Source organism: Ochotona princeps, chromosome 10 (assembly GCF_030435755.1).
Source record: "Ochotona princeps isolate mOchPri1 chromosome 10, mOchPri1.hap1, whole genome shotgun sequence".
In the NCBI taxonomy this organism is placed as follows: domain Eukaryota; kingdom Metazoa; phylum Chordata; class Mammalia; order Lagomorpha; family Ochotonidae; genus Ochotona; species Ochotona princeps.
Genome location: NC_080841.1, coordinates 51,063,488 through 51,089,124, shown reverse-complemented (window position 1 = coordinate 51,089,124; position 25,637 = coordinate 51,063,488). Strand labels below are relative to the sequence as shown.

The 25,637-nt window shown below is 46.5% G+C and overlaps 1 protein-coding gene across 1 annotated transcript; it reads left to right on the top strand.

Annotated features, from left to right (window-relative positions):
• Positions 1 to 16,303: 16,303 nt before the first annotated feature.
• HNRNPU (heterogeneous nuclear ribonucleoprotein U) lies at positions 16,304 to 25,637 on the top strand. Its single transcript, XM_058669433.1, has 14 exons — positions 16,304 to 17,262; positions 17,961 to 18,072; positions 18,156 to 18,229; positions 20,032 to 20,171; positions 20,626 to 20,725; positions 21,301 to 21,413; positions 21,601 to 21,864; positions 22,093 to 22,212; positions 22,536 to 22,664; positions 22,776 to 22,944; positions 23,140 to 23,394; positions 23,623 to 23,807; positions 24,055 to 24,126; positions 24,535 to 25,637. Exons 1-14 carry the CDS (start codon positions 16,566 to 16,568, stop codon positions 24,586 to 24,588), a joined length of 2,484 nt encoding a protein of 827 aa, XP_058525416.1. The 5' UTR covers positions 16,304 to 16,565; the 3' UTR covers positions 24,589 to 25,637.

Genomic DNA, 25,637 nt, shown 5'->3' with positions numbered 1-25,637 from the left:
ACGCTGCCTATTCTTTTGTGCTTAACACTTGTGTCTGGACTGTCTGGTGCTGCCAGATCTGTGGTTTTATTTCTCTCTCTGCTCTCATTGCACGAAGGGATGGAGCAATCTGTCAGATCCACAGTTTTCTCCTTTGTCTTGATAGGGGAGAAAGAACTTCCCCTTTTCATCTTCTTAATAGGTAAGGTGGACTGTCAGATCAACCCCCGTGGATGTGTTCTCTGGAAGACGAAATAATATTTGAGCATGGATGTCTGCAGTGTTCCTCTTTATCAAACATTTTGTAACCACTTGTCTGCTAGGCTCCCTGCTAAGTGCTGGGAACACAGGTATGAACAGGACAGTCTGTACCCAGAGGGTACAGGAAGTGAGGAGCTACAGTTCCTGTAGAGTGGCCAGCAGTTCTGTGTCTCCTTCTTGCTCAGGGAGCTGGGGGCAGAAGCCAAGAGCCCGCCCACCTTCTGGTGGATTCCAGGAAGAAGATACCCTGTGCTGAGTCTAAGACACTCAGCCAGAATTCTTACTAACATAACCTTTTTAAAATATTTATTTATTTTGGTTGGAAAGTCAATTACAGAGAAAGATCTTCTATTTGCTGTTTCACTCCCTAAGTGGTCACAACGGCCAGAGCTGGGTCAACGCAAAGACAGGATCCTGGAACTTATTCCGGGTCTCCCATGCGGGTGCAGGGTCCCAAGGCTTTGGACCATGCTTTACTGCTTTCCCAGGCAACAGGCAGGGAGCTGGATGGGAAGTGGAGTAGCCAGAATATGAACCAGGCTCCTATGGGATCCCAGTGCATGCAACGCAAAGATTTAGGTACTAGGCTACCATGCTAGACCAGCACTATATATTCTATTGCAGTTACCAATTACCATTCTATTTTCCACTTTTCTTAAAATGGATGACATTTTATTATTTTTTCCTGTTGACTTAAGTCGTGAGGATTATTGCTAGAGGACTGGTTGCCACCCTGAAGTGCTCATTTTGTCAAAAGTAACAAGAGGGAGAATGATTTTGTGATTAAGTCTGTAGCCCATATTGGAGTGCCTGGGTTTGAGTCTTGGTTCCCACCCCACTCCCCAATTCCAATTGCTGCTAGACCCTGGGAGGCAGCAGTGATGATGGCTCGAGCAATTGGGGCCATGCAACCTCTGTGAGGGAGACCTAGATTAAATGTATGGCTCCCAGCTTCTGCCTGACTCAGTCCAGGTACTTTTTTAAAAGATTTATTTATTTTTATTGCAAAGTCAGATATATAGAGAGAAGAGGAGAGTCAGAGAGCAAGATGATTCACTCCCCAAGTGAGTGCAACGGCCAGTGCTGCACCGATCTGAAGCCAGGAGCTAGGAGCTCTTCTGGGTCTCCCATGCGGGTGCAGGATCCCAACGCTTTGGGCTGTCCTCGACTGCTTTCCCAGGCCACAAGCAAGAAGCTGGATAGGAACCAGGACTGCCAGGATTAGAACCGGTGCCCAGGCTGCAGCTCCCACTCATTTGTGTGAGTACTGAGTATGAAGTGGGCAAATCAAACTGGACTGCAACACCCATTAGTTCAAGTGGAAGACAGGGCTGGAAACAGAACTGACCCAGGAGTTGCAACAACCAGCATGTGCATAAGCTGATTGGGGCGACGGACTGTGCCAGACCCTGTACTGGCAAACTCACACAAGAATCCGGTCTGGGATCATGTCAGATGAAGTTTCTTTGGAGATCCCTCTAACTGAACTGCTGATCTCAGAACCCCAACCATGAAGAGACTATGTTAGCCAGTGGATTCTGAATAGGTTTCATCGCGATTGGAACGGTGAGACTGGCAGCAATTCAGACCTGTTGAACTATCAATACTGCTTGAACAGGACCCTTGGAGCGTGCCTCACATCAGGGACCGGGGATAGGTGGGAGGCTGAATGGGGCTTCTCCCTTTGTTTCTCCCCTGACCGCAGATACAGCGGAAAAAATGATATTAGTGTGGAAGCAATGGTATTACCCACTTTCTTGTAGCCCTTGACCTTTTATACCCTAATCAACTAAGTAAGATTATTTAAAAAAAAAAAAAAAAAAAAAAGAACCGGCGCCCATAAGGGATCCCGGCACATTCAGGGTGAGGACTTTAGCCACTAGGCCACCACGCTGTGCCCAGATAAATGCAATTTTAATTATATGAAAATTAGTGGGGGTGGTGCTAAGCTGTGTCATAGCTGGCTAATTCTTCCCCTGTGGTGCTGGCATGCCATGTGGATACTGGTTTGTGTCTTAGCTGCTCAACCCCTGATCCAGCTCCCTGATGATAGTCTGACAAAGCATTTGGATGGCCCAAAGCCTTGGGCCCTGGTACCCACATGCTGCCACTTGGAAGAAGCTCCTGGCTTCTGATTGACCCAGCTCTGAGAGTTGCAGCTATTTAGGGAGTGAAGCAGTAGATGGAAACTCTCTCACCTCCTCCCTTTCTGTCAGTAACTCTTTCAAGTAAAATAAATACATCTTGGGCCCCGCATGGTAGCTTAGCAGCTAAAGTCCTCACCTTGCACACACACCAAGATCCCATATGAACGCCGGTTCTCATCCTGGCAGCCCCGTTTCCCATCTAGCTCCCTGCTTGTGGGCCTGGGAAAGCAGTTGAGGGCAGCCCAAAGCTTTGTGACCCTGCAGCCGCGTGGGAGACCTGGAAGAGGCTCCAGGCTCCTGGCTTCAAATTGGTTTAGCTCTGGCCATTGCAGCTGCTTGGGAAGTGAATCATCAGATGGAAGATCTTCCTCTCTGTCCCTCCTCCTCTCTGTAGATCTGCCTTTCCAATAAAAATAAAATAAATCTAAATAAATAAATACATCTTTAAGAAAATAGTAAGAGGGCCCAGCGCAATACCGTAATCCTTAAGGTCCTTGCCTTGAACGTGCTAGGATCTCAAATGGATGCCGGTTCTAATCCCTGCAGCTCCACTTCCCATCCAGCTTCCTGCTTGTGGTCTGGGAAAGCAGTCAAGGATGGCCCAAAGCCACGGGACCCTACACCCGTGTGGGAGACCTGGAGGAAGTTCCTGGTTCCTGGCTTCGGATCAGCACAGCACTGGCCATTTCGGCCACGTGGGGAATGAGTCATTGGACGAAAGATCTTCCTCTCTATTTCTCCTCTCTATACATCTGCCTTTCCAATAAAATAAATAAATCTTAAAAAAAAATAGCAAAAGGAGTGTCACAGTAAACAAATCTCTCCAGGTGTCTGAACTGGCAGATGATAATACATTGCATTTGTTTGACATTTTACAGTCTGCAAAAATAGTTTCACATTCATTATCTTATTTGGCCCTGACAGTAGTCTTACAAAGGGTAAATAGAGGGCTTGCTGATTAACCATGTTGCAGTCAACAATTATTCTCTGTGGCCTTATGAATCTCTGCTAAAATGAGAGAAAAGAAATGCAATTGGCTTAAACCTATAGAGTCCAAGAGAAGCAGTGACACATGTCCAGGCTGTGAAATGGAGACACAGTAGCACATGACTTGCACCACCGGAAGGGTGAGGTGAGGTGGTACCACCTCAGAAGCCTAGAACGACTCTGGGCTGAAACAGCCAGCTTCTAATTGGGGCTGCAAACAGGAACAGGTTCAATGTCTGTGGCATTTCCAAAAATGCCCCCTCTAGCTTCTCTCCAAGTAGCCAAGGGAAGCTCAGCAGCCCAGAGGCTGACTTCTCCCTGGCCTGGGGGTCAGCTGCCATACCAGGTATTCAGGCCAGCCCACTGTACCTGCTCCCAGACTGACTATGCTCCATAGAAGAGGTCTTCCTTGGAGAAACTTGTGAGAATAGACTAACAAACTGCCTAGGGAGGGGTGACTCTGTCACCCAAGAGGGAGGCTCAGCCCTGCCAAGTCATGCTCATATTTCCTCTCGGCTTTGTAGTGAGTTACTGCTGAATGGAACGGTCATGCAAGCATTGCCGGACATGGGAATGAGGCCCACTAGTTTATCAAAATAAACAAATGGGGTAAGGAGGAGATTGGAGAAACAGAGTCAATGCTGGAAACAGACATAAACTGTCAGAAAGAAACAGAGCAGATAGCCTCAGAGAGATGATTTTAAGCAACAGCAAATTTTTTAAAATGAGTATTTCCCATCATATAGAGAAATGAGCAGTTTTAAAAAGTAAATGAATGGGGCCTGGCACAATGGCTCAATGGCTACATCCTCACCTTGCAAGCACCAGGATCCCATATGGGAGCCAGTTTGTGCCTGACTACTATACTTCCCTTCCAGGTCCTTACTTATGGCCTGGGAAAGCAGCAGAGGATGGCCGAAAGCCTTGGGACCCTGATCCCGTGTGGGAGACCTGGAAGAATCTCCTGACGCCTGGCTTCAGAGCGGCTCAGCTCCAGCGGTTGTGGCCACCAGGGTAGTAAACCAGAGGACGGAAGATCTTTGTCTCCTCTCTGTAATTGTGATCTGCATTTTCAGTCAATATAAATAAATCTTTTTTTAGGGCCTGGAGCTGTGGCCTAGTGGCTAAAGTCTTCACCTTGAATGCACCGGATCCCATATGAGCGCCAGTTCTAATCCTGACAGCCCTGCTTCCCAGCCAGCTCCCATCTTCTGGCCTGGGAAAGCAGTCAAGGGTGGCCCAAAGCCTTATAATCCACAAGGGAGACCCGGAAGAAGCTCCTGCCTCCTGGCTTCGAATTGGCGCAGCTCTGCCCACTGTAATCACTTGGGGAGTGATTCATCAGACGGAAGATCTTCCTGTCTCTCCTCCTTTCTCTATATCAGACTTTACAATAAAAATAAGTAAATCTTTTTTTTTAAACTTTTTTTTTTTAAAGATTTATTTTTATTACAAAGTCAGATATAGAGAGGAGGAGAGACAGAGAGGAAGATCTTCCGTCCGATGATTCACTCCCCAAGTGAGCCGCAACAGGCCGGTGCGCGCCACTCCAATGCCGGGAACCAGGAACCTCTTCCGGGTCTCCCACGCGGGTGCAGGGTCCCAATGCATTGGGCCGTCCTCGACTGCTTTCCCAGGCCACAAGCAGGGAGCTGGATGGTAAGTGGGGCTGCCAGGATTCGAACCGGCGCCCATATGGGATCCCGGGGCTTTCAAGGTGAGGACTTTAGCCGCTAGGCCACGCCGCCGGGCCCTAAACTTTTTTTTAAATGGTTAATGAATTAGTCCGGGGAATGGTAATAGCAAACTGGCAGGAATTTTTTGGAAGATTGTTGATTTAAAAAATTGTTTTATTTCTTTGAAAGGCAAAGATAGAGAGAGCCAGCCAGACGGCTGCATCTGGTGGTTCACTCCTCAGATTCCTGCAGCAGCCAGAGCTGGGCTAGGCCAGCACCAGGACCTGTGAGCTCAGTGGGGGTCTTCCATGGAGGTAACAGGGATCCAATTCCCTAATTTATTACTTATGTCGGTACTTTAGTATGGAATGTGGGCATACCACGTGGCATTTTTTTTCTTTTTTTAGAATTATTTTTGGGCCCGGCAGCGTGGCCTAGCTGCTAAAGTCCTCGCCTTGAAAGGCCTTTCCAATTAAAAAAAAAAAAACTCCCTTTCAAATAAAAATAATTCTTTTTTTTTAAAGATTTATTCATTTTATTACAGCCAGATATACAGAGAGGAGGAGAGACAGAGAGGAAGATCTTCCATCCAATGATTCACTCCCCAAGTGAGCCATAACGAGCTAATGCGCGCCCATCCAATGCCGGGAACCAGGAACCTCTTCCGGGTCTCCCACGCGGGTGCAGTGTCCCAATGCATTGGACCGTCCTCGACTGCTTTCCCAGGCCACAAGCAGGGAGCTGGATGGGAAGTGGAGCTTTCCGGGATTAGAACCGGCGCCCATATGGTATCCCGGCACGTGCAAGGCGAGGACTTAAACCCCTGGGCCACGCCGCTGGGCCCTGAAAGGGAGATTTTAAGAGAGAAAATTTTTGTCTGCTTTTTCATTCCCCAAGTGGTTGAACCGGCCAGAGCTGAGCTGATCTGAAGCCAGGAGTCAAGAGCTTTTTCTAGGTCTTCCGTGCAGGTATAGAGTCCCAAGCCTTGGGGCTATCCTTTACTGCCCTCCAAGGTCACAGGCGGGGATCTGGACCAGAGGTGGAGCAGCAGGGACATGTTCCGGTACACAAATGGGATCCTGGCACATGCAAGGTGAGCATTTAGCCACTGAGCCATTGCGCTGGTTCCAGCAAGTGGCATCTTAACCACGGTACTAGATGCTTATCCTTAATAGGAATTTTTAAAAATGCAGAGGGGAGGAAATTAGCAAAGAAATAATATTTAAAATTTTCAGAATAGGATAGGCTCATGAGGCCTATTCAAATAAGTAAATAACCAGCATTTGTGGCACGCTGCGTTTAGCTGCTATTTTGTGATGTCCGCATCTCTTACGGTAGCTCTGTCTCAAGTCCTGAGTGCTTCATTTATGAACCAGAGTTCTGTTGATGTATTCTATAGGACACAATTTCCTGAGTCCTCGTCACCCCTGTGGGAGCTTCTCACTAGAGCCTGGTCCAGTCTCAACTGCTGCAGTCACCTGGGGAATGAACCAGCACGTGAGATCTCGCTCTGCCTTTCACTTTCTGTAACTCTAGCATTCAAACAAACAAATAAATCTTAAGAAATGAAAGAGAAAGAAGACAGCTCCAGAAATGATAGCTAAGCTGAGTTGGGGGAGGGCAGTGAAAGGTGGAACCATAGAACAAGGTTATAAAACAAAGGTGGGGCCCGGCGCTGTGACCTAGCTGCTAAAGTCCTCGCCTTGAAAGCCCCAGGATCCCATATGGGCGTCGGTTCGAATCCTGGCAGCTCCACTTCCCATCCAGCTCCCTGCTTGTGGCCTGGGAAAGCAGTCGAGGACGGCCCAATGCATTGGGACCCTGCACCCGCGTGGGAGACCCGGAAGAGGTTCCTGGTTCCCGGCATTGGATGGGTGCGTACCGGACCATCGCGGCTCACTTAAGGAGTGAAACATCGGATGGAAGATCTTCCTCTCTGTCTCTCCTCCTCTCTGTATATCCGGCTTTCAAATAACAATAAATCTTTAAAAAAAAAAAAAAACCAAAGGTGTAATTGAGTCGTGGTTCTGCAGGAAAACGCTGATTTCACTGGAGACCAAATCAGGGCTTAGCTTGTAGCCCCAGCTTGAAGTGGGGCAAAGGAAACAAACAGGCAAGCAGAAGAATCTCAACAAGGAGGTGCACCTGGAGGCAATTTACTTAAACCAGAGTCTAGGGAGCAAAGTGTTGACCGGAGGCACCAGCCTCTGCATTCCCCATTGTCCTCCGGAGTTCAATTTTCAGGTCCAGCTGCTTGAAACCAACACATGTCGGCAGGAGGCAGCAGATGATGGCTGGAGTAGTTGGATTCCTGCTGTCCTTGTGGGAGACCTGGACTGAGTTCCTGTCTGCTTGCTTTAGCCTGGTAGGGTCATGGCTGTTGTGGGCATTTGGGGACTGGCCAGCAGAAGAGATCACTTTCTATGTGTCTCCCAAATAAACACGCAGATTCTCAGTCCCTGCAAAGCTGAGTACCAGGAGGTAATTTCCCCATTTTGAATATGGACTAAATTGTATTCCTTCGAAATTCTCTCCTTTTCTTTTTTTTTTTGATATCTGTTATTTCAAGTGGGAAAAAAAGGGGGGGTTTCCTTGGGCCTGGCGCTGTGACCTAGCAGCTAAAGTCGTTGTCTTAAATGCGCCAGGATCCCATAGGGCCCTGATCTAATCCCGGGGGCTCCACTTCCCATCCAGCTCCCTGCTGTGGCTTGGGAAAGCAGTCGAGGACGGCTCAAAGCCTTGGGACCCTTCAACCCGTTTGGGATACCTAGAGGAGGTTCCTGGCTCCTGGCTTCGGATTGGCTCAGATCTGGTTATATCTGACTTTGCAATCAAAATTAAAAAAAAAAAAATCTTAAAAAAAGCATTTCCTTTAAAAATCTTATGTTGATATCATCACACCAAAGAACTAAGAATTTAATCCAATTTGTAGTCAGGACCTTTATTCTTTTTTTTAAATTTATTTTTATTGCAAAGTCAGATATACAGAGAGGAGGAGAGACAGAGAGGAAGATCTTCCATCCGATGATTCACTCCCCAAGTGAGTGCTGTTGTGTCAAATTTTCAGATCCCCAGAAAATCATCAAGTCTGAAGTCAGTGCTAAAGCTAAAGGGCAGTTTATTCAGGTTAATCTAGGTCTCCCAGCCACCACTGCCCCCCAGCCCAACAGGACTGGATGGGGAGGGGCCGCTGCAGCCGAGGCTGCTGAAGGAACAGTAGGGCAGAAAACAGAGAGAGGTTCAATAGCACAGGGTTCTTACACATTTCAGGACAATTCCATATAGTTATACAGTCAGTACTGGTCAGTTTATCTGTTAACTTTCAAAAAGAGCAAGTTGGCAGGCTTCTATTGGTGATTTTGAAGCAAGCAACTTTCAGAAAGTACAAACTGATGAGCTATAGGGCAGTGGGTCTTATCAAACACCAGGTACTTCCTTCCTGAGGAGTGTTCTGCCTACGTGACCTGCCAGGTGTCCTGCCGGGTGTCACTGTCAGGGCTGGAGTTCACACAGCCCCCAGCCAAGCAAGGAAGGCAGAAATCGCAAAAACAGAAAACATCTAGGTTCTTCAACTGCAACAGTCAATGCTGTGCCAATCCGAAGCCAGGAGGCAGGAACTTCCTCCAGGTCTCCCACACGGGTGCAGGATCCCAAAGCACTGGGCCATCCTCGACTGTTTTCCCAGGCTACAAGCAGGGAGCTGGATGGGAAGTGGAGCTGCAGGGATTAGAACCGGCGTCCACATGGGATCCTGGGATATTCAAGGCGAGGACTTTAGCTGGTAGGCCACTGCGCAGGGCCCAACATCCCGAATCTAAATTCGACATCCATTATACAGTAATTTTTCACCCTCCACTTCCACAACTGTTCAAACACTCCTGTGTTCAACAAGTCCTTGTTGATCACCTATGATTCACCCCAGTTCTAGCTTTGCACAGGTGGGGGAGGTCCAGCATCTGGCAGAGTAGCTATGCTTTGTGGAATGACCCCAGGCAGCAGGCACTTCCAGGGAGGGCTACAGAATGGTGCTGGAGGAAAAGGGAAGGCTGTGATGGGGACGAGAAGTTGGCGGTTAGGGTCACATTGAGACCTGAAGCAGGAAGGACACTGAGACAGGCCAGCTCTGGTAGTAGCTGGGTCATGGTCACCCAGGAAGTGTGGAGAATCCTGAGAGATGAGATTGGAGAGGCAGAGGGAACCTCCTCCCCAGGGGTCTAGGGAGGGTGAGAGAAGGTGGGGGTGGGGAGAGAGGTTTTGTGCTCTATCTCCAGGGCGTGGGAAGCCGCTGAAGAGCTTGAAGCAGGGCCCTAAAAGATCAATCCCTGGGCACCTTGTTAACAAGTGTGATTCATCCCTGGCCAGTGCTCATTATTATGCTAATAGTGAGCGCCATCCACACCCGGAAAGTTTCTGGGATTTGTGCTGTAAAATCTTTCAGTATTTGTGTTTGAAGTTCCTGCTCTGAAAGTTCACTGTTTTTGTTTTTGTTTTTTTGTTTAATCTGTGTGTGTGTATGATAAAACCAGGCCCTGACAGTCTGTCCAAGGTGGGGGAAAAAAACCCTAGCAACCAGCAACCAGTCAAGCCCTGCACACTGGTGAGAAATCACCTGCCTCTTGGAGAGGTGTGAAGGAGATGCAAGCCAACCAGGCAACTGGCCTCCCCTGAGCTTGTTGATTTATGTCTTCCCTGAGGGCACGGAGTCCAATTCCCCTGATTCTTTCTGGACAGAGGTAAATTAACATTATGTCTACAAAAAACTTAATTAGCTTGCAAAGGTGATAGTATCAATCATAATTTGAGAGGGAGTTTGCTCCAAGTTTGCCTGTCATAGGACTGCTAAGCTACCTGTGCATTGTATGTTGAAGGTCAAGTTCAGGAGTTCCCTTCCTGGATGGGAAGGCGTGACTGGATGAAGTGCATCCAAAGAGAAGCTCCATTCTGCACACTTTTAACTGTACTGTTTTGCAGCCCACAGCAGCAGCTTCCGGGCAGACCCAGGGAAGGGTGGCTGGCCTCTCACTGGCGGGCAGTCAGTGACTCTTCAAGATTTAAAGCTGTATTATTTTAGTGCCTTATCAATTTCAATTTTTTTATTACCTTTAGTAATAAGAATACTTTTGCAGAGGTAACATGAATAATGTTCCTGGCTATCTTTTTCCTTTTAGCAAGAGCCATGGTTTTCTAATCCTTTTTATATTTAAAGATTTGTTTATTTTTAGTTTTTATTTTTTGTTTGTGACAGAGAGAAAGATCTTGTGTCCACTGGTTCACTCCCCAAGTAGTCACAACTGCCAAAGCTGAGCCAATCTGAAGCTAGGAGCCAGGAGCTTCTTGTAGGTCTCTCATGCCGGTGCAGGGTCCCCAGGCTTTGGGTTGTCCTTGATTGCTTTCCCAGGCCACAAGCAGGGAGCTGGAAGGGAAGTGGAGCTCCTGGGATACGACTTGTCATCCATATGGGATCCCAGCAGTTGCAAGGTGAGGATTTAGCTCACTAGGCTACTGCACTGGGCCCAACTATTAATTTCATATGGAGATAGGTAGATAAGAATATTTCACTTCCTTCCCCCCAAAAAAATTTATTTAAGAAGTAGGCAATAATTAGATGAATACCACATATTGACATTTATCTATTATTTTCTATTTTTTAAAGATTTATTTATTTTTATTGGAAAGTCAGATATACAGAGAGGAGAGACAGAGAGGAAAATCTTCCATCCGATGTTTCACTCCCCAAGTGAGCCGCAACGGGCCGGTGCTGCGCCAATCCGAAGCCGGGAACCTGGAACCTCTTTCGGGTCTCCCACGTGGGTGCAGTGTCCCAATGCATTGGGCCATCCTCAACTGCTTTCCCAGGCCACAAGCAGGGAGCTGGATGGGAAGTAGAGCTGCCGGGATTAGAACTGGCGCCCATATGGGATCCCGGGGCTTTCAAGGCGAGGACTTTAGCCACTAGGCCACGCCGCCGGGCCCTAAAAACCTTTTTAAAAATAGAAAATAGGAGGACGGCCCAATGCATTGGGACACTGCACCCACCCACATGGGAGACCCGAAAGAGGTTCCAGGTTCCCGGCTTCGGATTGGCGCAGCACCGGCCCGTGCGGCTCACTTGGGGAGTGAATCATCGGACGAAAGATCTTCCTCTCTGTCTCTCCTCCTCTGTGTATATCTGGCTGTGATAAAAATGAATAAATCTTTCAAAAAAAAAGTTTTTAATTTAAAGGCTGAGCAACAAAACGAAAAACAGATTTTTAAAGATTTATTTGTTTTACTTGAAAGGCAAAGTTACAGAGAGGGAGAGAGTTTCCATTTCTGGAGCATTCCCCTAATGACTGGGCTGGTCTGAAGCTGGGAGCCAGGAGCTTCTTTCTGGTCTCCTGCATGGATGTGGACACCCAAGGCTTTGGGCCATCCACTGCTGCTTTTCCAGGCCATCAGCAAGGAATTGGATTGAAAGTAGAGCAGCCAGGACTACAGCTGAAGGGTTTTTTTGTTTGTTTTGTTTTGTTTTTAAGTTGAAAGGCAGACTTAAACAGAGCAAGGACAGGCACATAGAGAACTTTTCATTTGTTAATTCACTTCCCAAATGGGTGCAGCCCCTGGGGTCAGGCCCGGTCAAAATGAGGAGCCCGGAGCTTCTTCTGGGTCTGCCATGATGGGCCAGGGGCCCCTGCTTTCCCGGGTGCGTTATCAGGAGCTGGAGCAGAGTGGAGCAGCCAGGACTGGAGCTCTATCTCAGTCTCTCACAGGGCTGGAAGGGCTTACACCCTGCTGCTTCGCAGGTCATGCATCAGCAGGAAGTCAGAGTCTGGAGTTGAGCTTCCGTATGAATGGATATTCTAACACGTCACTTGACCACTGTGCCCCTAAAGTTTGCACTTTTAATCGGAACTTGGTACATCTTTCCTTCTAACTCGCTTTCCTGTTTGTTGGAAATGTCTACTTAAAAGAATAAAAGATTTATTTATTTTTATTAGAAAGTCAGACTCACAGAGAGAAGACCAGTCAGATCTTATGTGTGCTGGTTCACTCCCCAAGTGCCACCACAGCCGGAATCGAGCCCATCTGAAGCCAGGAGCTCTTCTAGGTCTCCCACGTGGGTGCGGGGTCCCAAGGCCATTCTTGACTGCTTTTCCAGGTCACAAGCAGGAGCTGGATGGGAATCAGAGCAGCCAGGGCATGAACTGGTATCCATACTGGATCCCAGGTGTGCAAGGCAAGGACTTTAGCCACTACGCTGTTGTGCCAGGCCCTGAATGTTTACTTTTAATAAATAATACGCCTCAGCACTGGCTGACACCATCTTGGATTGTCTTTTCAATAGTGGAAGAAACACCCCTTTCCCCAGATACTGTTACGGTTAGGCTGCTCTGAGCAGCCCTCTACCCCACTCCCTAGACAGAGAAAAAAAAAGTTGGAAGTAATTGTCTCATCCACTTTTCCCCCATATCTCAACCTTCCCTAACCCATTCTTCTCAACTATGTAAACAACATAAAAAATCAATTTAAAAAATAGAAAAAACAAATTCTAATCTCTTCAACCTATTATAGATATTAATCTCTTTGAGTCTCCACTGTACGGCCTCCTGCTCCTCAAAGGCCCCACCTGCTAATACCATCACAGATGGGATTAGGTTTCAGCTTGCTACATTCCCTCAGGCACCTGCAACTTCTGTTCCCCCACCCCTTCTAGAAATTCACTCAATTGTTGTCGGATCCTGTTTTTTTTTTTTTTAAGACTTATTTACTTATTTTTTATATTATATTTTTATATTACATTTATACACTATTTTTATATATTATATTTTAAAATATGTGTTTATTTTTACTTGAAAGGCAGATGTACAGAGAGGAGAGAGAGAACAATACGTCAGCAATGGCCTGCGCTGAAATGATCCAAAAAGCCAGGAACCAGGTACTTCTTCCGAGTCTCTCTCATGTGGGTGCAGGGTCCCAAGGCTTTGGGCTGTCCCTGACTGCTTTCCCAGGCCTCAAACAGAGAGCTGGATGGGAAGGGGAACAGTTGGGACATGGTTCTTTCCTGGTTATTTTTTCTGTTGCTTTGGGCATTGTATTTACTGAGCAGGTACAGTGAAGACATAATCCCATGACTCACAGCTATATACCTGGGAGGCAAGTGCCCATCCTAGAGAAGTTACTGGAACAATACGAGCCCAGTGCACCATGTGGCAAAGCACAGTATTTAGATGTGTTCCTTTGCTGCAACTTCTGGATATAAATTTTGTTGTCACTTCTTTTTTTTTTTTTTAAAGATTTATTCATTTTATTACAGCCAGATATACACAGAGGAGGAGAGACAGAGAGGAAGATCTTCCGTCCGATGATTCACTCCCCAAGTGAGCCGCAACGGGCCGATGCGCCGCCGATCCGATGCCGGGAACCTGGAACTTCTTCCGGGTCTCCCACGTGGGTGCAGTGTCCCAATGCATTAGGCCATCCTCAACTGCTTTCCCAGGCCACAAGCAGGGAGCTGGATGGGAAGTGGAGCTACCGGGATTAGAACCGGCGCCCATATGGGATCCTGGGGCTTTCAAGGCGAGGACTTTAGCCGCTAGACCATGCCGCCGGGCCCTGTTGTCACTTCTTATATTTATTATCTGTGGGTAATTTGATAAATATTTCATGTTGTTGGGAGATGGTCTGTTCTGTCTCACACACTACATTCTTGGTATTCTTTAAGACTTAAAAAAAGAAAGAAAGAAAGAAAAAGAAAAAGAAAAGAGAATTTAGGGGCCAGCGCCACAGTGTAGTAGCTAAAGTTTCAACCTGTGGTGCTGGCATCCCATGTGGGCACTGGTTCTAGTCTTGGCTGCTGTATGTGTGATCCAGCTGTGTGTTGACATGCCCGAGAAAGCAGTGAAAGACGGCCCAAGTACTTCCCTGTACTCACATGAAGACCTGGAAAAAGCTCCAGACTCCTGTCTTCAGACCTGCCCAGCTCTGGCTGTTGCAGCCATTTGGGGAGTGAATCAGCAAACAGAAGCTTGCTCTTTATCTTTCAAAAAAAAAAGTATATATATTTTGGAGGGGTCTGGCACAGTAGCCCAGTGGTTATGGCTAAAGTCCTTACCTTGCATGCACCAGTATCCTATATCGGTGCCAGTTTGTATCCCAGTTGCTCTGCTTCCCATCCAGCTCCCTGCTTGTGGCCTGGGAAAGCAGTCGAGGATGGCCCAAAACTTTGGGACACTGCAACCCCATGGCAGACCTGGAAGAGGTTCCTGGCTCCTAACTTTGGATCAGCTCAGCTCCAGTCATTGTGGCTGCTTGGGGAGTGAACCAGCAGAAGATTTTTCTCCCTTTGTAACTCCTTCTCTTTGTATATCTGTCTATCCAATAAAAATAATAAATAAATCTTTAAAAAGGGAGGGATTTAAAGTTCATTATAGATGCCTCAGGAATTTAGAGGAAATGATTCATCCTTTTTTGGTAACATCATGCTAGTGTTAAAAATATGAAAAGTAGGGATGAAGCCGTGGCCTAGCAGCTAAAGTCCTCGCCTTGAATGCACTAAGATCCCTTATGGATGCCGTTCCTAATACTGGCATCCCCACTTCTCATCCAGCTCCCTGCTTGTGGCCTGGGAAGGCAGTTGAGGACAGCCCATATGGGATCATGGCCCTTTCCCAATATTTAAAAGTATAGGTAAGAGCTGAGGGCATATAGCCATTTAACAGACTAACCCCATAACTGCATTTAACTGATTCATTAAGTATCTAGCTTTTGAACTTGGAAGACCATGTCTTCCCAGGTTTGAGCAATAGCAAGGAGTAGTTCAGATTCTTTGTGCTTTGTTGGAGAACTTCAGAAACATGACCAAAGGCTAGCTGAATTTCTACCACCATTTGGCAACTTCCATTTTAGACAGCTTTCCTAGCCACTTCTATTAGCCGGAATTGAGGATTACCAGCGCTACATATGGGTTATTTCAGTTTCACAAATGTCAATATTTCCTTTTTTTATGCCTGATTCCACAAGTAGCTTCTTAGAAATTATAAAAAGTTTTTAACATGTATGTATTAGCTGATTCCAGCCTGTGGGAAAAATGTATTCACATTTCTGTACTTTCAAATTCCAAATTCATACCAGAGCCAGTATTTTTGTGCCGGCCAGAGCACAGAAACAGTGGCTATGACCATCTCCTCGTTCCCACAGCGATCACTGGTTGGTCACTGTGGCTTCTCTGGGGACAACCCTGTTAACCTCCTCTAACAATTCCCAATCCTGGCACGCTCGCCTGAAACTTCAACACACCGTGCCTTTTGCTCTTAAATGCAAATATTGAACTCTTCCAACATGCCAAAATAACGGACTTCTTTTGGAGAGAGACCTTTTTCTACCATATCGTTGCTCTTTATTCTCCCTCGAGCTCTTAGTTTTGACCCCACTGGGTTTTAGAACTATTTCCACAGGAGTAGGAAGAGAGACTCACAGGGTGGGTAGGTAGGCCCTTTAGGGGCCTTCTTCCTCCTGGTGGGCCAGTGGGGATCCCTCACCCGGCAACCAGGCCTAAAACCGGAGACGTTCCACCACGCGCTGGGCTTGCTGGTGGGCAGAGGGCAGCGAGGGACGCGACGCCGAGGCCCAGGGGCTCCCGAGGCCCCGGGCTGGCTGCCTCTCCCCTGGCCCTGCACCGGGCGGGCTGCGCAAGACAAAACAAAGGCCCTGACCCTCCCTTAGTTTACAACGCCATTCGCGAGGGCGGCTCGGAACGCGATGTGAGGCGGGAAGTGGGCCCTGTGTAATATGAATAATTGCCTCTGTGTGTGTGTCTCTGTGTGAGAGACGGCGACATACAAGTCTAAATGAAACAAGACTACGAAAGAGTTTTTATGATACACAGGACGGCAAAGCTAAGATGGAAGCAAAGGTGGAGGAGCCGAGCTGAAAAACAACAAAAACCCAAAATATCCCGCCAACTCGAGCCCTGAGAGATCGCGGATCCAGGCAGCCTGCAGGCCGGCGAGGCCTAGAGCACAAGCAGTTGTGCCGCCCAAGCAGCAGCGAGGCCGCTGGCCCCGGCAGAGAGCGGGTCGGTTTAACCGAAAGGCGGTTTCCTTTTCCTCCATTTGCTCGGCGCCCTGCGCGGCCTGCGCCGCGCTCCCGACCCGGGCCCGGCGTGGGGGGCGGGGCGGGGCGGCGGACGCGCGCGCGCACGTGCGCGCTCCGGCGTCCCTCCTGCGCAGCGCAGCGGGAGGTGCGTCGGCGCGGGGGGCGGGGCGGCTATATTACGTGCGCGGCGCCGCCCCTGCGAGAGGACGTTGCGTGCTCGCTCGCGCCGGGCGAGTCTCCGCGTCTCCCTCGCGAACTCGGTGAAAGGAATTGGCGCCGTCCGACAGCCAGGCGGGTCCGCTCTGCAGCAGCGAGCCAGCCCTCCAGCCGCAGCCGCCGCCCGGGCCTCGGAGCAGCCGCCAGCAGCCGCCGCCAGTGGCCGTGTGAGCGGAGCGCAGTCCGAGCCAGCTCCCTGCCTCTCGTGAATCGGGGCCTTCTCATCATGAGTTCCTCGCCTGTGAATGTAAAAAAGCTGAAGGTGTCCGAGCTGAAAGAGGAGCTCAAGAAGCGGCGCCTCTCCGACAAGGGCCTCAAGGCCGAGCTCATGGAGCGCCTCCAGGCCGCGCTGGACGACGAGGAGGCCGGCGGCTGCCCCGCCATGGAGCCCGGGAACGGCAGCCTCGACCTGGGCGGGGATTCCGCCGGGCGCTCGGGCGCAGGCCTCGAGCAGGAGGCCGCTGCCGGCGGCGACGAAGAGGAAGAGGAGGAGGAGGAGGAGGAGGAAGGGATCGCCGCCCTGGATGGCGACCAGATGGAGCTGGGCGAAGAGAACGGAGCCGCGGGGGCGGCCGACGCGGGCCCGATGGAGGAGGAAGAGGCCGCCTCGGAGGACGAGAACGGCGACGATCAGGGCTTCCAGGAAGGGGAGGATGAGCTCGGCGAGGAGGAGGAGGGCGCGGGCGACGAGAACGGGCACGGCGAGCAGCAGCAGCCGTCCCAACCGCCGGCGGCCGCGGCGCCGCAGCCTGCGCAGCAGCGCGGGGCGGCCAAGGAGGCCGCGGCCAAGAGCGGCGGCCCCACCTCGCTCTTCGCGGTCACGGTGGCGCCGCCCGGGGCCAGGCAGGGCCAGCAGCCGGCGGGCGGCAAGAAGAAGGCGGAAGGCGGCGGCGGCGGCGGGCGCCCCGGGGCCCCGGCGGCGGGTGAGTGCTGCGCGGGGCCCGGGGCGCGGCGGGAGGCCCGCGTGGGGCGGGCGGTGGGCGTGCGGGGCCCGGGGCGCGGGGGTTCGTGTGTGTGCGTGTGCGCGCCTCGCGCCACGGCGGCGGCGCCTCCATTATGTGCGTGGCCCCGGCGGGGCGCGTGGGGGAGGGCTGCAGCTGCCGTCGGCCGCGTGGGGGCGGGGAGGGAGCCCCGGCGGCGGCTCGCGGTGCGGGCACATGTCCCGGGGGGAGGGGAGGCGAGGGAGCGGCCGAGGCCCGGGGCGGGCAGGCTCCCTCCCTCCGGCGCCCAAAGCCGCGCCATTGTGCGAGGCGCGCGGGGCCCGCGTGACGTCACTTCCGGCGGGCGGGAGCGCGGGCCGGTGGGGGAGGGGCATGGGCGACCGCCCCTCCCCCCGTCCCGGAGCGCCCGGCGGGTCCACGTGGGCCTCGGGCCTCCGGGCGCTGCTGCTCGGCCTTTTTCTCGAATCATCCAGTCACGTCGTTTAGACAACTGCGTCACAAACCGAAATTGGCCCGTTCCCAGCTAGGCGTTTTGAATTCATATTTGATCTTGCCATTAAATATGCTTGCAAAACCCATGAAGTCGAGGGTCTCTCCCCTTTTTTTTTTTTAACGATACTGGCTTTTTCGGGGTGGAGGGTTTATGCGGCTTTGCGCTTACAGAGTGTTGTGTGTTCTAGGAGACGGCAAAACAGAGCAGAAAGGCGGAGATAAAAAGAGAGGTGTAAAAAGACCTCGAGAAGATCATGGCCGCGGATATTTTGAGTACATTGAAGAGAATAAGTACAGCAGGTAGAGGAGGCTCACACGCTTTGTCGGTTTATACCCGCTCCTCCTGCATGGGCAGAGGCTCAGGAGACACTTTTGTGTTGCAGGGCCAAGTCTCCGCAGCCCCCTGTGGAAGAGGAAGATGAGCACTTCGATGACACAGTGGTTTGTCTTGACACTTGTAAGTAAGGCTGTTTCGCCCCCTCTGCAATTCACAGGCCCTGGTGGTTTTGCTACAGACTATTAGAATGATGCAGTGCATTTAGTCTGAGCAAATGTAACTTTGTTTTTGTGAAAGTGAGAAGATAATGGATTACTTCTAGATTCCAGTCGTTTAAAATAGTGTGATTTCAGTTATGTTGATAATTTTATAGGTTTTAGTGTTTTTGGTAGTATGTTTAACTTAAAACCTCTCATTCTTTGGGATGTGAAATAATATTTGACTGGTTAGCTAATGAAAACTTGTAAAACTAACTTGTTTTTCTGGGCCTTTACAATAATTGCAGTTTTTTTTGTGGCGTTAAGTCAACTACTTTGGCTAGTTAGATAACTTACAAAATGACTTTTCCCATTAGCACACAAGTATATTCCCTATTCGAAAAGACTGTAATATTACTTTCTCAATAACTGCTCTTTTGTTCTCAATTCCAGTTCAGTAGCTGCTGCTTTAGCATAAGTTGATTTCTTCCAAAGACCTGGGGCAGCAGCAGTGGGCTATCACTGGGCCACTAGCTTTCTTCAGCAGCGAATGGTATCAATGGCAGCACTGTAAATACTGCTCTACCCAGTCGGGTTGCAATGGAGTATGAGGAATTATTGCAAACCTTTAAATGGGCCGTGGCTGTCAAACTATTGTTTAAAATTCTGTTGTCTTCGTGCTTGATCAGAATCAGTTTAGCACAGAGCAGGATGTAGGGGTAAATACTTTAATAGGAAGGGAAATAGTTCTGGTAGTTGGAAGGGAAAAGTTAGGTTCTCGTGTTGCCTTGGCCACATTGGTTTTATTCAGTTTTTTGAGTGTAACTGTACTAGCTCTGATTTCATGATGAATACAGGTCATTGAGATAGCTTAATGTTAAAAATTGCGTATGGAAAAGCAGGTGGTTTGAAATTTTTATATTGATGAGTTGATTCAAGTTACTAGCAGCTGTAAAATCAAGATGCTAAAGAAGTGATTGAGAAGATTACAGTGTAATTAGAAGTAGACATTTTAAGCATTGAGCAAACAAGAAATAGCTTAAAAATTTAACAAAACCAGTTGCAGATTCCGTTTCCTCAAAAAAATTAGAGGAGACGGGTTTCTAACTAAAGCTGTCCAAATGAGATGTTGAAGGTACATGTTAGTGAACTGGTGACCCAAGGTAGCTAAAGACGCTTTGGATTTGGATAATCTGGGAAGTGGTTAATCCCTAATTGTTACTAATAGACAGGGCCAAGATGCTGCAATATTGACTGTTAGCTGACTAGGTTTGTACTTTGTAGATTCAGGTTGCCTTATTCTTAGGATGTAGTCAAGAATGTAGAAGTTAAGGAGCCTTTGTTAAGGAAGTACAGGATCGACAGCTCATACTCTTACTTTAAAATATTTGGTCGTGGCCTCCCTTCAGTTTTATTGTGGCACTGGTAAATTCTACCTGGTTCTGGCATGCTTCACTTTGATTTCCTGCTATCCTCTACTGCTTGCCTCTAAACCAAGGTAAAGAGCAGAGCAGGTATGTATCAAATGTCACGTCTTTTACTAAATATACTTGGAACACATTAAGCCTTAGTTTCATAGGCAGTTTGCTCTTTAGTACCTAATTTGACGATAGTGGTGGGAGTGGGGCTCAGGCTGAAAATCGGGAGAAAAGCATGATGTTAAAAACAGTGTTTTCTGCAGCATTAAGAGATGAATGAAAAATTTAACATCCAAGTTTTGTTTACGTAGCAAATAGAATTAAATTGGATGTCAAAAAAATAATACGGTATTTAATATAATTGCAGATAATTGTGATCTACATTTTAAAATATCAAGAGATCGCCTCAGTGCTTCTTCGCTTACTATGGAGAGTTTTGCCTTTCTTTGGGCTGGAGGAAGGGCATCTTATGGTGTGTCAAAAGGCAAAGTCTGTTTTGAGATGAAGGTAAATGCAAGATTTTGTGAGGTTTCTGGAACCTTCATTTTGTAATAGCTAAACAAGTTTATATCAGAATTTGCCCTATAGAGCCAGCCCATATTTTATTTAGGGCACTACATCTTATTAGGCCCTTAAAAAGGTCTACCAAGGAGCTTAAAAAAAATTCAGTGTTTGGTTTTATGAGAAACACATCAAAGGTATACTTTAATTTGCTTTGAGAATTAAGAATGTGATTTTTAAAAATGCTGTTAGAAAGCTAAATCAAGTATTTAACTTCAAGTCATAAGCCCTTGCGTTAATTGGGTATTATTGGGAGTGGGGTAGAGTTGGGTGTCCCGTCTTCATATTAATAGGAAAATTTTAGGTGCCCATAGCCAAAATGAGATAAACCAGGTACATAAATAATTGCTTGCCTTGACTTTCTTTATACTAGCTCATGTTTTAATTATTTGACTTCCAGGTTACAGAGAAGATCCCTGTAAGGCATTTGTATACAAAAGATATAGACATACATGAAGTTCGAATTGGCTGGTCATTAACCACAAGTGGAATGTTGCTAGGTAAAATTTCTGTTGCTTGCTGCAGGTTCATGAATGATTTGATTAAACTATTGGAATCTGAAACCTTCCCTGTTGATGAAAATAATAAATGCAGGGACTGAATTTGCTTTTGTGGGTTATTTGAATTAATGGTAAATGGCTGCAACTATGAAGTAGAAACAGATTACATCCATCCACTGATATGGCAGAGGTGACTGGAGCTTGGCAAGTTCAAAAAACCGGGAGCTAGTAGCTTCATCTCTGGCTCCTTTTGTCGGTGGTATGGTTGCAAGTACTTGCGATCTACTGCCTTCATAAGAACATTATGAAGGAGCTAATGGAGCAACCAGGGCATATTTGGGAGGGCAGTGCAGTGCAGCTCATGACAACGGCAGTCCCTTAATGATTTTGTCTTCTGTGTCCAACATAACCCTCTATCTTGGAGGTAGTTAGTACTGAATGCCAGTGACAGTTCATTAGGCTATATGAACTTTAAAAAAAAGTATGAAAAGTAGAATTATTTTGGTGCAGAAACTTTACATCCATGCTGTTTTTGCTAATATATGCATGTCTACATCATGAAAAATATTTTTTAGGTGAAGAAGAATTTTCTTACGGGTATTCTCTAAAAGGGATAAAAACGTGCAACTGTGAGACTGAAGATTATGGTGACAAGTTTGATGAAAATGATGTGATCACCTGTTTTGCTGTAAGTCAGGGCTGAATTTCTTAATGGCTGCTGTTGGTCATTTAGTTGGCAGAAAAAAATGGAAGTGCATTATTTTCTAGGGCACTATATCGATAGTGTTTGCCACAAGTTTGTTCCTGATTGCACGTCTTCGGGTTTTTAACAAAGCTTATGGGACATACATTAAAATTCTTTTCTGTTCCAACAGAATTTTGAAAGTGATGAAGTAGAACTCTCCTATGCTAAGAATGGACAAGAACTTGGTGTTGCCTTTAAAATCAGTAAGGAAGTTCTTGCTGGACGGCCGCTGTTCCCGCATGTCCTCTGCCACAACTGTGCAGTGGAATTTAATTTTGGTCAGAAGGAAAAGCCATATTTTCCAATACCTGAAGAATATACTTTTATCCAGAATGTCCCATTAGAGGACAGAGTTAGAGGACCAAAAGGTCCTGAAGAGAAGAAAGATTGTGAAGTAAGTGGTTTTTATTTTGAACTGTGGCGTTTGAAAGATTGATTTGGGTTACTACAAGAAGTGGCAAAAGCAGATCAGTGTTTTAACTTGCTCTCTGCCGTGCTGAGGTCACTTACATCGATGTTGAGGTTCAGATTCAGATTGTGAAAGTGTAGGTTTGGGAATTGCTAAATAAATTAAATGGATTGTTTAGCAGATCTTGAGGTAATGTTTTCTGGCATGTTGTAGGTTGTGATGATGATTGGCTTGCCTGGAGCTGGGAAAACTACCTGGGTTACCAAGCATGCAGCAGAGAATCCTGGGAAATACAACATTCTTGGCACAAACACCATTATGGACAAAATGATGGTGAGTCAAATGTCCTCCCTGAGCTCAGCTTTTAAGATAGAGCAGGCAGCTTTCTAAGTGGGTTTTTGTTTGCCTGTTTCTTTTGTTTTGATATCTTAAAAGACTGAGTTTGAGCAGAAACAAATTAGTTATTTAAATTGGCTCCTAGCTGTTCAAATGTTGGTTAGTCTGCTTGTGCATATGCGTGTTGAGCTCTTAGCTGGTAGCAATTGAAGAATAGAATTGTAAAGACTTGTTAAAGTAGCCGTTTTGGTAGAAATAATGGGAAAGGGCAACATTTATTTAAATGAAACATTAACCTTGTTTTCTTTTGACTAAACTAGGTGGCTGGTTTTAAGAAGCAAATGGCGGATACTGGAAAACTGAACACACTGTTACAGAGAGCCCCGCAGTGTCTTGGAAAGTTTATTGAAATTGCTGCTCGGAAGAAGAGAAACTTCATTCTGGATCAGGTAAGCTGTACCTTTGAGGTTAAGAAATGTTGAGGTGATACTGGGTGTTTTATAGAATTTGTTGGATTACAAACTTGATTTTTTGTTTTTGTTTTTTGTTTTCCCTTGAAGACAAACGTGTCTGCTGCTGCCCAGAGGAGAAAAATGTGCCTCTTTGCGGGCTTTCAACGAAAAGCTGTTGTAGTTTGCCCGAAAGATGAAGATTACAAGCAGAGAACACAGAAGAAAGCTGAAGTCGAGGGGAAGGACCTCCCGGAGCATGCGGTCCTCAAGATGAAAGGCATGAGCTCTTACTGTGAACTAGCATCTCTGTGTGGGAAGTGAACGTGTCAGCAGTGCTGTGTTAAGGCTGTCTATTTTGAGGAAAAGATAAAATGTCATGCTGTGAAATACTTAACCTATTCCAAAAATTGTGAGGGATTGTGGATATTTGCAAAAGCTTGCTATGGTAATGGTTTGATTTTATTTCCTGTAGGAAACTTCACTCTGCCAGAAGTAGCTGAGTGCTTTGATGAAATAACTTATGTTGAACTTCAAAAGGAAGAAGCCCAAAAACTTTTGGAGCAGTATAAGGAGGAAAGCAAAAAGGCACTGCCACCGGAAAAGAAACAAAACACTGGCTCAAAAAAGAGCAATAAGAATAAGAGCGGCAAGAATCAGTTTAACCGAGGTGGTGGCCACAGAGGCCGTGGAGGATTTAATATGCGTGGTGGCAATTTCAGAGGAGGAGGTCAGTCAATTTTGATTGTGATATTTACATTGTCCTTGAATCTATGGATTATTTAGCTAAATTTAGTAGGAAACTTGTTTGTCATCTATCAGTGTTGTTACCTTAACTCATTAGTTCAAAACAAGCACTTAATAATTTTGCTGGAACTATTGAATAGTCCAGAAAAAAATAACATCTTTATATGTGTAGGTATAGTACATGGAAACTAAAGTATGTCTTTTTTTTCAGCCCCTGGGAATCGTGGTGGATATAATAGAAGGGGTAATATGCCACAAAGAGGCGGTGGTGGCGGTGGAAGTGGTGGCATTGGCTATCCCTATCCTCGTGGCCCTGTGTTCCCCAGCCGAGGTGGTTATTCCAACAGAGGCAATTACAACAGAGGTGGAATGCCCAACAGAGGGAACTATAACCAGGTAATGGTTTAAGAGCTGTCTTGGAGTGGTAGTGCAATGTATCCACTTTTTAAATAATATAGGTGCACTAATTAGCACATCGGGAGTGTTCCTCAGAATGAATAAAAAACATAAGGCACCCAGGGTTTCTGCCTTCCCCTCAGTTGGTGGCTAGAGTCCGTCCTTCTTCCCCACTCCAGCAGTGCACAGAACCTGATAAAATGCTGAGCTGTGAGTTGTTACAAATGCTTTGTTTTGGTTTTTATAGAACTTCAGAGGACGAGGAAACAATCGTGGCTACAAAAATCAATCTCAGGGCTACAACCAGTGGCAGCAGGGTGTAAGTAGTTAACTATGTGATTTATGTTCACTTATTGTAATTTATTAGAATCAATCTTTAAAGATTTTGTTCAGGAAGTGAACTATTTACAAGTGAAGTAGAACAAGTTGTAGTTGTAGCTGTAATGTTTAATGCAAAATAGGATGGAAATTTATAAACTTTATAAAGTAATATTTAATATATTTGGTTATTACTAATTTTAATTGTGTAAACTAACCAAGTCATGTGTTTCTTTTTGTAATGTGTATTGATAATGGGATATTAAAACTAAAATACGGTTTCATAGAAATCAGAGGTATGAAAGCTATAAATTTATTTCCAGCAATTAGATTCATTGTCATTTCCTAAGAACAGTTTGAGTTGGCTTATTGATGTTTTTTCTTTAAAAAAAAAAATTTTCTCTTACAGCAATTCTGGGGTCAGAAGCCATGGAGTCAGCATTATCACCAAGGATATTATTGAATACCCAAATAAAACGAACTGATACATATTTCTCCAAAACCTTCACAAGAAGTCGACTGTTTTCTTTAGTAGGCTAACTTTTTAAACATTCCACAAGAGGAAGTGCCTGCGGGTTCCTTTTTTAGAAGCTTTGTGGGTTGATTTTTTTTTTCTTTTCTTTTTTGTACATTTTTAATTGCAGTTTTAAAGTGAATCGTAAGAGAACCTCAGCATTGTGCACGATGAGAATGTGTCAGTATTTCAGGGTTCTACATTTTATCTGTAAAATGTGACTTTTTTTTTTATCACAACAAAAGTAAAATGTTGCTTTGTACCTGGTGTCTTTTATTAAGAATTTACTCCCCCATTTCTCACTGAGAATAACAGTCGGGAGTCATTGTCACAATACGGTAGCAATGTTAGCAACCAGATTCATGGAAGGACTAAGGTCCTCATGAGTGGCTTAAGACTCTGTACTGCTCAAATTACACTCCATCCTCTCTAGTGTGCTGGGCAGTGGAGGGGGAAGGTAACCAGTGTGTGACGATAACGGGAAGGCTTTTTCTTAGTAAACAACAACGCAATTGGCATAATTGGGAATGAAGATAAAACTTGGAATGAAGATAGAGAAGATGGAGTGTATGTAGAAGGGCTGTTAAAATGTAAAACTTGGTTGCTTTATTTGTGGAGGCTCAAACTTGTGAAGGTTAAACACCATAATTTTTCCATTTGTTCTGCATTTTGATTCTGAAAAGAAAGCTGGCTTTGCCTATTTCTTATTAAAAAAACTTGTTGTAAATCCAGTTGTCTAATGGGATCTATATGAAGTTAGCTATGTCTGTATGCCCTTCTCCCACAAAATACTGTATAACTAGTGTGCTTGTAGTAGTTAACTCCACCATCTTTGTAAGCTAATGGAAAATTGTGAGTCACCCATTTATATCTTAATTTTTAATCATGTCAGTTCTTGAATGGGTATCTCCTTAGCCTGCTGATTTCTTTTTCTTTCTAAAGAAAGTGGGTGGAGAAATTAATTTAGACGTTTGTTTGCAATAAAAGAATTCATTTTA

What these genes read in the sequence shown, in the direction of transcription:
- HNRNPU (XM_058669433.1), top strand. Translation starts at nt 16,566, where the DNA reads ATGAGTTCCTCGCCTGTGAATGTAAAAAAGCTGAAGGTGTCCGAGCTG. An exon ending in AGTGGTTTGTCTTGACACTT is followed by an intron (nt 18,230 to 20,031) that starts GTAAGTAAGGCT and finishes ATATAATTGCAG; the next exon opens with ATAATTGTGATCTACATTTT. An exon ending in AAGTCTGTTTTGAGATGAAG is followed by an intron (nt 20,172 to 20,625) that starts GTAAATGCAAGA and finishes TTTGACTTCCAG; the next exon opens with GTTACAGAGAAGATCCCTGT.